The sequence below is a fragment of the Euphorbia lathyris genome, chromosome 8 (assembly GCF_963576675.1).
Source record: "Euphorbia lathyris chromosome 8, ddEupLath1.1, whole genome shotgun sequence".
Lineage (NCBI taxonomy): Eukaryota > Viridiplantae > Streptophyta > Magnoliopsida > Malpighiales > Euphorbiaceae > Euphorbia > Euphorbia lathyris.
The window spans coordinates 16,311,485-16,323,861 of NC_088917.1; the positions used below are offsets into that span (position 1 = coordinate 16,311,485).

General features: G+C 34.9%; 1 protein-coding gene across 1 annotated transcript; it reads right to left on the reverse strand.

Moving 5' to 3' along the window:
* Positions 1–5,779: 5,779 nt before the first annotated feature.
* Positions 5,780–8,212, reverse strand: LOC136201906 (pentatricopeptide repeat-containing protein At4g21065-like). Its single transcript, XM_065992285.1, has one exon. The coding sequence runs from the start codon at positions 8,167–8,169 to the stop codon at positions 6,343–6,345; it is 1,827 nt and encodes a 608-aa protein (XP_065848357.1). The 5' UTR covers positions 8,170–8,212; the 3' UTR covers positions 5,780–6,342.
* Positions 8,213–12,377: the final 4,165 nt, after the last annotated feature.

A 12,377-nucleotide genomic window follows, 5' to 3' on the forward strand; every position in this document is an offset into this window, starting at 1 on the left:
TGATGTGTTGTGCTCTTGTTTTTAGAAGTTGAAGTTGCAATTATGTCAGGATAGCTAACAATTTTCCTAGTAAAGGCAATCCCATCTGCTGAGTGTTCATAATGAGGTATACTGAAGATCGTCCACTTTTATGATTTTATTGCATGCAAACCATGAGATGGGCAATTTTTAGGGTATCAAAATGGATTGTTGTGTCATAGTTGTAGTCCGTGTTATATAATCTATATATTCCACATGATTATATATCATATAAATGCAACAAAAATGATAATTGTGACATATGGGTCGTGTCAAACAGGTTGTCTTTGTAAATTGTGTTGTCGTAACATATTTGCTCACCAAATTGGTCCTTATGTTTATAGAAGTCTAGGATTGGAGCTTTATTTTGTTAGTGATTACAGAATGCAATGCATTGTGTACTGAAAGACAACTCCCTGTGTTGTCTGGTATGTAATTAGAAATAAATTTGGCTTGTGGGATTCTTAAATCCATTGATGGATTTTGAGGGTGGTCTAGATTTTGACAAGATTTGATTCATATGAAATTTCAAGCAATCTTTTGTTTTGATAGAATTTCTTGTTCTATTGCTTCCTTGCGTCTTTAGAGGGCTTACAGTCTACGTTTAGTGATTTCAAAACGTGTTCGTATCATAATCGTGTTATGTGATGCATTCCACATGATGTTGTGTCAAGTGGGTTCGTGTTAGGAATCGACAACTTCTACTAAGTTTAACAAACTCTTTTAGGACTAGTCTTTATGGTACTTGTTCTTTTATGCACCAAAGGAAAGTGTGGATCCTTTTATGGAGCTGAGACCATGGCTGGTGCTTCACCTTGTTGGTCCCTATGGTGGCCGGAAAATAACTAATATTTTACTCATGCCAAACGTGTTGTGTCAAGTGGGCTCGTATTAGGAATCAAGAGCTTCTACTGATATTGACAAATTGTTAGGACTAGTCTTTATGGTTCTTGTTCTTTTATGCACTGAAGGAAAGTGTGAATCCTTTTATCTTATGGTGATGCCATGGCTGGTGCTTCACCCTGTTGGTCCCTCATATGGTGGCCGGAAAATAACTAATATTTTACTACTTATAAAAGCATAGAAAAGTGCAGGTTTGACTGCTTTTCCATGAGTTGAGGCATAGATTTCATACTTTAAAAAGAGAAGTGGAGGGAAAATCTGGACAGAAAGTGGGGACCCTAATAATCATATATGTCTTGTGTTTTATACATTAACTTTTCTCCAGCAATTGCCTATCAGGTTACCTTGCTCAGCTACAATGATCACGTGTTGACTACATTTTTGTCTCTTAAAGCTTTTAACTTATTCTCATATTCCCTGCATTGCTAGATACGAAATCATGGGTGATTTCTACTCGTCACTGTTATCAGTAGCAATCTACCCAAAGTTAAAAGCTTTGCCCTTTGTCTTGTTTAAAATTAGAGCATTTCAGTACATCCTTTTCGATGGTCTTTTTAGGACTTGTTTGGTTCGGTTGGTACTGTTTTGTAAGTGTCGATTTGTTTTCACCTAATTCATTACTCTATTCAGGCAATCATATTGCTCGAAATGGGGTTAATTGCATTTACCGTCCTAAAAAAGTGATTGTCGTAACAAAAATTCCATATAGGATTGGAATTTTAGAGCTTTAACCCTTTTCATCTAAATGGGGTTTAACCTATCTTATTGAAAGGATTTGTGGGGTTTTAGAGTTTGGGATGATCAATGAAAACAAACCGAAGTTTTTAGAAATAGTGTTACAAATTAATCATACAAAAGATTGAATTTTAGAGCTAACCCTTTTCCTCGAGATAGGGTTTCACCTATCTTATCGAAAGGATTGGTCGGGTTTTAGAGTCAGGACGATCAATGCAAAAAAACCAAAGTTTAGATAGTGTTACAAATTGATCATCATAACAAAAATGCCACAAAAGATTGAATTTTAGAGCTAACCCTTTTCCTCGAAATGGGGTTTCACCTACCTTATCGAAAGGATTGGTCGGGTTTTAGAGTCACGAACAAGCAATGCAAACAAACCAGGATTTCGAAAGTGTTACAAATTGATCATCCTAACAAAGATGCTACAAAAGATTGAATTTTAAAGATAACCCTTTTCCGTGAAATGGGTTTTCATCGAAAGGATTGGTCGGGTTTTAGAGTTGGGGACGCTCAATGCAAATGAACCAAAGTTTAGAGATGGTGTTACAAATTAATCTTCATTTGACATTTTCAATGGTCCCAAATTATGCAAAAAAATCCCCTCAAATCAGAAAATTTGTCACATCAATATTCTCCTAAAAAAGAGAACTCTTTTCTTCTCAGACACGTTTTTCTGTTTTTATTCAGTAAACTATGGGATTGAGAATTTGTCTTAGTCTTTCTATATATAAACTAAAGTAACAGTGGAACAGAGACAAAAACATCAATTAATTTTCAAAAAAATAAAAGCACATCTTAAGGGGAAAATTACTAGGATACGTAACAGTTTATATTTAGGTTAATTTATGAGATTATGTTAATGATGATTGTAAATTGTAATTATCTAATTAGGGTGTATAAAATAGATGGACTAGAGTTGTTGTTGCCAAACGTAGCCTGCTATGTTTGATAAAATGGACAAAATGGACAAGGAATTCAAACATAGGAAATGGACATACATGGCCGGCTACTTGGCAACTTCCATTTAATTTAATCAATTGTTCTTTATTGTTAAATTTTAAGTCAACTCTATAAAACTTTCATGGCAATTTTTTTTTAAATAGTTTGCTAAAATTTTAGATACAAGGCCTAATACATCACCAGCTCTCTGAACTTATTCAAAATAGTAGATTGGATCTTTGAATTTTGTAAGTGTCTCACTAGCTCCCTAAACTTGTTTATTTCGTATCACTAACTCCCTAAACTTCTCCATAAAAGTATATTAGCTCACTGAACTTTGCAAGTATCTCACAAACTCCTCAAATTTGTCTATTCTGTAAGAATTAAATATAAAAACCATAATACTAACTTTCCATGCTCATCTATTCAATATCTCAAACCTGCAACACTAACTCTTATAATAGGTTGAAAGGTAGGAGGAGCGAAAAAATTACCTCTCGAATTGATGAAGACGTATTTTTAGTATTTAGGTTTAATAAGTTTTTGTATTTAGTTGTTACAGAATAAGTAAGTTTATGGAGTTGGTGAGACACTTGCAAAGTTCATGAAGCTAATCTACTTTTATGGACAAGTTTAGGGAGCTGGTGATATGAAATAAGCAAGTTTAAGGAGCTGGTGAGACACTTATAAAGTTTAAGGAGTCAATCTACTATTTTGGACAAATTTAAGGAGCTGTTAATGTATTGGGCCTAGATATAATTAATGTGGTTTTAACTCTTTGTAGATGAGTGTCGTGGATTTTTTTTTTTTTTTTTGTAAAAAGAGAAAGGCTTAATGCATCACTAACCACTTGTCCATAAAAGTAGGTCGACTTACTAAACTTTGTAAGTGTCTCACCAGCTTTTTGAACTTGATTATTTCGTATAATGAACTCCCTAAATTTGTCCATAAAAGTAGATTAGCTCATTGAATTTTATAAGTGTCTCACTAACTCCCTAAACTTTAACAACTAAATACAAAAACCTATTAAAGCTAAATTCTAAAACTACATCTTCATCTATTTGAGAGGTAATTTTTTCTCTTCTCATACCTTTCAGCTTATTATAAGAGTTAGTATTGCAGGTTTGAGAGATCGAACAGATGAGAATTGAGAGTTAGTATTATGGTTTTTGTATTTAGTTGTTATCGAATAAACAAGTTTAGGGAGTTGGTGAGACACTTATAAAGTTCAGGGAGTTAATTTACTTTTATAGACAAGTTCAGGGAGTTGTTGATACGGAACAATCAAGTTCAAGGAGCCGATGAGACACTTGTAAAGTTCAGGGAGCCAATCTACTATTATGGACAAGTTCAAGGAGCTGGTGATGTATTAGGCCAAAGAAAAAAGAATAAGGTTTCTTATCATTAGAAAATCAATGAATTCTAGATTTTCACTGTTATTTTGACCGTTAGCAAATTTCAACAATTAAATTTATTTGATATCATATTTACCACGTGACTATGTTTTCCATATTCTAAAATCATAATTTTTAGAGTTGCCTAGAGTGACGTCAAAATTAAAATGTTGAAAAATTAAAGTTGCCTAAAATATTATCAATTCTTGAAATTTTCTATTTTGAGGCCATCAACAGTTAAATTGATATTCTAAAGACGAGGAACCTCAGTCATCTTTTTGAAAAAAAAAAACTTAACACATCATATTAAAATATAATATTATCTCATCACTCATTCACATCAGTTTTGGCAAAAAAAAAAGATCAAAATAATAAGCAACTTTAAAAGTTGATACAATAGTCCCACGTAACATTATTTTAAATATAATTTATTTTAATTATAAATTTTTCATAAAAATGCACCAATAGTAAGCAATTAAACATTTTTTTTATATTAAAAAAGTTTGACAATCCTAAGCAAGTCGCCAAAAAGTTAAGCAACCACCGTTACTCCAATAAATAACACTCCTTCAAAATTGCTAAAGTCAATGTCACCTCACCAAAAACTCGATCAAACACTCTCTATTGGATGTGCTCTAATAACTTAATTATCGGGTTGCAAATGTTGGGCGACTAGCCACAAGGTTGATCATGTATCTAAGGACATTTGACGAACGTGAAATAAAGAAGTAAACAAGTGATTAAAAATTGTTGGTGGATGTTAGGTCAACGTGACCATCCCCCAAGTTAGAGACACGAGCTCCTTTTCTGCCCTAACGGGTGAACCCATGCCCAAAGGTTGAAATACCCTTGTGATTAATAAAAAACAGACGGATACAGAAATATGCAATAATAATAATAATACGAAAGTGTATGAAAACGTTTATAAACCGTTCGGAAGAACATGAATAGTGAAATGTGAGGCATGTACAAGTGCATCTCTAATCAAGTGGAGCTTCAATCGCATCCCCTATGCGTGAAAAAACATTTCTCTTAGTAGTTGGTTAAAGCTTGTAAAACTCTTTTTCATCACTTACTCGTTTCGACCTTATAATATACCGTCAAAAAGATATCATTACATAGAATACATTGACGTATTTCAAGTTATTCTAAAGTCTATTTATCGGTTATATATTTTAAGTCACAAGTTGATAAAAAATAACAATCTAAAATTGTTATTTATATACATCTTTTCCAACACTATATACGTTAAAAACTCTCGTGGAGCTTTAGAGACTACAGTGAGAACAAACGCAATTATGTGCGGATTATTATTCCACTACTCTTAATGTTCAATTTGATATTGTTTTCTTAAATCCTAAAAGTAGCTTTCACAACTAAAAGCATCGTACGCTAAATGTAAAATTGCTTTTCTTAAAAGCCGAAAAAGCTAAAAGCATAGATAGAAAATTGTTTTCCTTAAAAGGTGGAAAAGTTGTAAAAGTCATTTTACACTTTGTAATTTTTGCGAAAAACAATTTTAACTGTTTATAAAGAAAGCTGAACTTTTGGTTCTAAAAATGTAGGGACCTACTCACATATAAACAATTGTGCAGAAGTTCTATCTACCACTTCAACCAAAAGGCAACACAATTTCCTCAGTATTTCATTATCTCAATCCCGATCACAAAATCATGCAAGATCTAAATTACTTAGTCCACGAGAAGGATGAGTCATTGAAAGAATGACCTAACTTACTAGGTTAGTTAGGTTAACCTATTGAATGTTAAAAAGTGTAAAAAACCATATAAATAGAAAGAAATAACATGCTATGTAATATAAAAGAATACATAAAAATATATACACATACATACAAGATACTCCTATAATCAATTAAGGAAGCATAACAACCCTACTACCTATCTATTACTCCTTAAATCAAGGATGACCGATTCCTACAATCAAGTAGCTAATGAAGAGAGCTAATTAGGTCGACAACAATACATCGAGCAAGAGAAAATTAGCATCACATAGCAATAAATTAATACACATAACGCTTACATGAACTAGTTGAATTGAGTAAGCATTTCCAACAAAAACATGATTCGGAAAACTCTAAAGCGACTCTATAGTACAAAACGCAACAATAAGTTACTTTATACAAAATGAACTCTTGTGACATTATTGGAACATTTTCCGAACTTAAGCATTGAATAAAGGGCGGTCCGGTGCACTATGCGTCAAATCTTCCCCTGCCAATTTTTTTGGCAAGAGGCCGCTCCTAATACTCGAACCCGTGACCTCTCGGTCACACGACAATAACGTTTACTGTAGTGCCAATGCTCGCTCTCGATCTTAAGCATTGAATATGTCACCAAAAATCATTACACGAGCATAACCCGTTCTTAAAATGGTGAAACCGGTGTCTATCTCTCATTACTATCTCTCTATTATATATCTTAGATATGAGCTTAGTAGCAGAATGACAATCACTGCAAACTCTCAAATTCTTCACTATTCTAATAGCACTTCCAGCAGGACTATTCAGTAGACCAAAAGCAATAGCAAGTTTTTCACTATGTGTATTCAAGCTATCTTCCTTATCTTCCTCATCAATGTCAAGCAAAACCTCAGATATAGCCGGAACATAACCGGACAACTTCATCGCCCTTTTCATCTCATCCACCATCTCATTTATTTCCTTATGTTGGCTATGAGACTTATCTCCAGCCACAAATTCATAGATCTTACTACCTAATTCAATCATTGTGCTCCCCGGGATCTTCTTTATCCCCTTCTTATCCATCAATTCTCTGATCTCCATCTTGTTTTCCCATTTCAGCATTTTGGCATAAATGTTGGAGAGTAGCACATAGTTTGATTCCTGCATTGGTTCAGCTGTAATTAACTGTTTGCTGATGCGTTCCCCGAGTTTGAATTCACCGTTGGCGCGACAAGCATTGGTAAGCGTTCGGTAAATGATAGGGTTTGGTTCCATTGGCATTTGTTGAACGAATTCTAATGCTTCGTTGATGAGTCCTGCACGGCATAACATGTCTACCATACATCCATAGTGTTCAATTTTAGGGATAATCCCAAAATGTGGTTTCATGAGTTTGAAGAAGTTTCTCCCTTTGTTAACTAACCCGGAATGGCTGCAGGCGGAGAGTAACCCAATGAAGGAAACGTCGTCCGGGGGGACTCCGGTTTCTATCATCTCTTCAAACAATGTAACAGCCTCTCCGCCGCGCCCGTGCATCGCTAAGCCAACAATCACTGAAGTCCATGAAACAATGTTCTTCTGATTCATGTTTGTAAACAATTTGATAGCTTTGTCAACATCACCACACTTTGCAAACATGTCAATCAGAGCATTACAAAGCTCAACAGTTTTAGAAATGTTACCTTTCTCAATGTAGGACTCTACCCATTTACCTAGCTCAAGAGCGCCCAAATCTGCGCAAGCAGACAACACAGAAACCATGGTGATCTCATCAGGACAAACCCCTGAAATCTGCATTTGTCTAAACAAATTAATTGCATCACTGGATATCCCTAAACGTGTTAATCCACCAATCATCGCACTCCATGAAACCGAATCTAATTTAGGCATTTCATCAAACACCTTCCGTGCAAACTCAATCCCTTCTATATTACAAAAATACATATGCACCATTGTGTTTTGCACATGAACATCATCATCAAACCCGAATTTCAACACGGATCCATGAACTGATTTACCCAAATTCAAATCCCCAATACCCGCACAGGCTTTAAGAACGAAGGGGAAAGTGAATTTATTAGGCAAAACGTTATACTGAAGCATGAGTTTGTACATAAACAAAGATTTGGATTTGGAATTACTCGTTTGGGCGTAAGCTCTGATAATGGTATTGAAGAGGAAAGAATCGTATAAACGGGTGTCAGATTCCGGTGAGAATAAGAAAGAGGAAGCGTAATCAATAACACGAAGATCAGAAGATGTGGAAGTGAATTTGGTGAGGACAAGGGGGTTATTGTGGAGACCTAATTTGAGAATGTAAGTGTGGACTTGGGTTAGGTTTGAGAGTGAATTGGTGGATTGAAGAAGAGATAGACATCTCTGCTCTGCAGCTCTGTTGTTGCTAAAATGGTGAATTGTTGTAGTAGATGCAGTTACTGTTCGGAGGAGCTTGGTTTGGCTCGCCGGGAATTGCATTTAGATATTGGGTAGCGCCGATTACCGGGAAAGGATCATCTGAGAGGCTAAACAGCTTCTAACCGTTAAACGACATCGTTTTTATTTTTAATTGTCATTGGACAAATCCATCGTTAGACCTTAATATTTTGTCATTTTATTGATTAGTTATCCAATTTTTCAATTTTACACATTAGATGCTTAATTAAGGGTTAATGTGCAAAAATACACCTAACGTTTTGGGTCATAAGCAATTTTACCTTAAAATTTAAAATTGTGCAATTTTACCCCTAACGTTGGTAGCCAAGAGCAAATTTACTCCTAACGTTGATAATTTGAGTCAATTTTAAACACTATTATAAAACACAGGTATTTTTGTTTCTTATTTTGCACCAATTGCATATCAATTTATTCTAAAAAAAGGATTTCATGTTTTTTATAATTTATAAATTCGGTGAATTTTTAAATTTTTTTTTGTCCAATTCGTACAAAAGACAGTATATTTTTGTGACGTCCCAACATTTGCTTGTAATTTATTACTGATAAAATGATACACGTGTGAAGTGCAGATGATAAGATTCATGACCGAGAAGACAATTTGATGGATTATTTCTCAAATTAACCCAATTTATCAATGTTAGAGGTAAAATTGCTCTTGACTTCCAATATTAAAGGTAAAATTATACTATTTTAGATGTTAAGGGTAAAATTGCTCCTAACCCAAAACGTTAGGGGTATTTTTACACCTTTAACCCCTTAATTAATTATAGTTGCATACATTGAATCCTTAATTAATGAAATAGTTAGTTGTACGTACAGAATCCGGTTAAAAATTGGAAGAAGAATTCATTTATTTGGGTTTAAAATTTTAATTTTTATAAGTAAAATTATATTTTTATAGTTTTATTATACTCACGTGAAATATATGGAAAATTATTTTGAAATGTTAAAGCTATTTTAAATTTAAATGAAATAACAAATATTTTTTTTTTACTATTAAATTTAGTTTTCCGCCACCGTCACCATCTCGCCTCCTTCTTTTGTTCAGGTTCTCTTAGAGGAGGAAGGAGGAAGCTTGTCTTCCTTCTTCCTCCTCCCATTTATGTTTTAGTGTTTGTTTTTTAACTTCAGTTTTATCTTTTCTTTCTAGTTTGAAGTCTATATACTTTCTCGAATCTCTTTTCCGTCAGATCTACACATGTTAGTTATACTTTTATCGTTTATTCTTTTTTCGGTCTTAGCAAGAACGGAAAAGGTTCATCTTGTCCGCAGATCTATAGATCTGCGTGGTTGCAAAAACAGAAAGGACTCAGATCCGAATGTCCGGAAGAGGCTAGATGATGAAGAATGGATTACAGCTGTTTTTCAATGGGATTAGACTTCCGAGGAGTATATGATTTCTATTTTGTTGTATTTGTACCCTTTGTGGTTTTTTATTGCTCTTTGTAGTCTTTTTCTTGCTCTTTGTAGTCTTTTTTCTTCCCTTTGTGGTTCTTATACTGGCTATAGCCTGTATGAGCGGGAAGTTTTATTGTGCTGTATTTGTACTTTATGATTTTATGGAATGAAATATGACACTTTTATCAAAAAAAAAAAAAAAAAAAAAATTTAAGACATGTAATCATAATTGACTTTGAATTTAATGTCTCAAATTAATAAATGATAAATTTATTAAATAGAACTTAAAAACTCAAAATATTTTGTTGGAGTTTAATTAAAAAAAAGGTAAATAATTTATTAGTCCCCTAGTTTTTACCTAACACACTGTTTAGTCCCCCTATTTTGAAAAACACATTTTAAGGTCCCTATCTTTTGCTAATATTAACTTTGTGGTCCTTTTATCTATTTTTTTAGATTTTTAACCGAACATATCTTAACTTTTAGGACAACCACGGTACAATACAAGTTGACCATGTTACTCTGTTATTTTATATATATCTGTTTATGCTAAAATATAACGATTACAAGTCTAAAAAAACTAGACAAAAGGACTAAATGGTTAATATTAGCAAAAGTTATGGACTTTATAATGTGTTTTTCAAAATAGGGGGACTAAACAGTGTGTTAGGTAAAAAGTAAGGGACTAATAAATTATTTACCCTAAAAAAAATAAGGCGAAAATTTATTTTTATTATTGTTAAACAAAAAGTAATAAGTTAAGTTTACATCTATTATATGTCATAGATGAAAATTGAAAAGTAAGTAATAAGTTATGTGCTTCAACCACTAAAAAGAAAGTTGAAAATTTGCAAAGCTGGTGGAGATTCCTTTTGGATGCTGTTTCGTTATGAAAGGTTACCAACCTTTTGTTTTTTCTGTGGCTGTATAGGCCATGCTGATAAGTTTTGCGAACAACTGCTTGATATCCCGGATCCAGACAAAGTAGAAAGAGCTTACTCTACCTCTCTACGTGCCCTAACTTGGCGTGCAGCTCAACAAACTCAATCAAAGTATTTGCTCTCGTGTCCGCCTATAATGCAGCGGTCGGCTAGCACAAGTCTAAACACAAAATTTGGCAGGGGTAGAGCAACTTCATTCCAAAAAATGAGTCCTGGGATTCCAGGTCTGGTTACAAGTCCAGAGGAAATTACAGTTTCAGAGTCCAAAAGAAGGCGACAAGATGATCCAAAAGACTTGGAAAGTGATATGCAAGAGGACTCCTATGTATAGTTGAGGTCAACAGACGGTAATAGAGTATTTATACAGGATAATAATAATGAAGAGGCGGGTCCCGGTGTTCAGGCCTGCCCGGGGCTATGAGTACTTTAAGTTGGAACTGTCGAGGGGCGGGCAATCCTCGAACAGTTCGAATGTTGAAGGACCTAGTGTCCAAAACAAAGCCCGAGTTTGTGTTTCTTAGTGAAGTTAAATGTAGTCGTGCGAAAGTGGAGGATATAAAGAAGAAGTTAGGTTTTGATGGTGTCTTTTTTGTGGATCATGTTAATTATGGAGGGGGTCTTGCTCTCCTCTGGAATCAAAAAAATTCGGTTCAATTACTCCGTTTCTCAAAGAATTTTATTGATGTTGTCATTGTTCTACATGGTCAGGCACCGTGGCGTCTTACTGGATATTATGGTTATCCGGAACGATCTCGTAGGAAAGATTCTTGGGAGTTATTACAACATTTATCAACACTCTCCAATCTCCCGTGGGTTATTACCGGGGACTTTAATGACATTCGGTCACAGGCTGAGAAACTGGGTGGGGCCAGACAAAATCCTGCCCTAATGCGAGGTTTCAACGCAGCTATTGAGGTATGTGGTCTTTCTGACATTAAATTGTTGGGTTATCCATTTACATGGGAAAGAGGTAGGGAGTCAGGTAATCTAATTGAAGAAAGATTGATAGAGCCATGGCTAATTCAGCATGGCACGATCGCTTCCATGAAGCAAAGTTATTTAATGAAGAGGTCATATGTTCTGATCACTCGGCTCTTTTTCTTTCTCCAATGCATAATAGTATGTACAAAAGACATTGTTTCAGGTTTGAAAACGCCTGGTTGCATGAGGTTGATTCTAGGGATAGGGTTACTGGTGGTTGGCAGGGCGATAGAGACTTTCCACTCCCGGAACGATTAAAGTAGTGTGGCTCCTCCCTGTTACGGTGGGGCGATGAACTTAGGAACCAATTCAAACAGAAAATTGAAGAGTGTAAAGTTCAGATCCGCAGAACTAAGAGAAGAAATGATGTCGATTCGGTTCAGGCTTACAAAGCAGCAAAGAGTGAATTAGAAACATTGCTGATTCAAAAGGACAGTTACTGGGGTCAGCGAGCAAAACAACTGTGGCTTAGGGGTGGTGACCAAAATTCAAAATTCTTTCATAAAGCTGCAACTTTGCGTAGAAAGAAGAATGTTCTTTCTAGATTAAAGGGGTCAGATGGGGATTGGCATGATTGGGAGGGAGGTCTGGATCAGATTCTACTAAACTATTATAATGATATCTTTACGGCCAGCCCATGTTTGACTGATCCTATTTTAGCTAGTATCTCCTGTAAGTTAACCGTCGCAGATAATGATGAGTTATTAAGGCCGTTTGTCCCAGAGGAGGTTAAAGCTGCGATTTTTTCTATGCACCCGGACAAGAGTCCTGGACCGGATGGTTTTAACCCTGGCTTCTACCAAAAATTTTGGGGTGTTGTTGGTCCAAAAGTAACCGATTCTTGTCTTCTTTGGCTTAATACTGGTATATTCCCTACCGAAATTAATGAAACAACACTAGTACTAATTC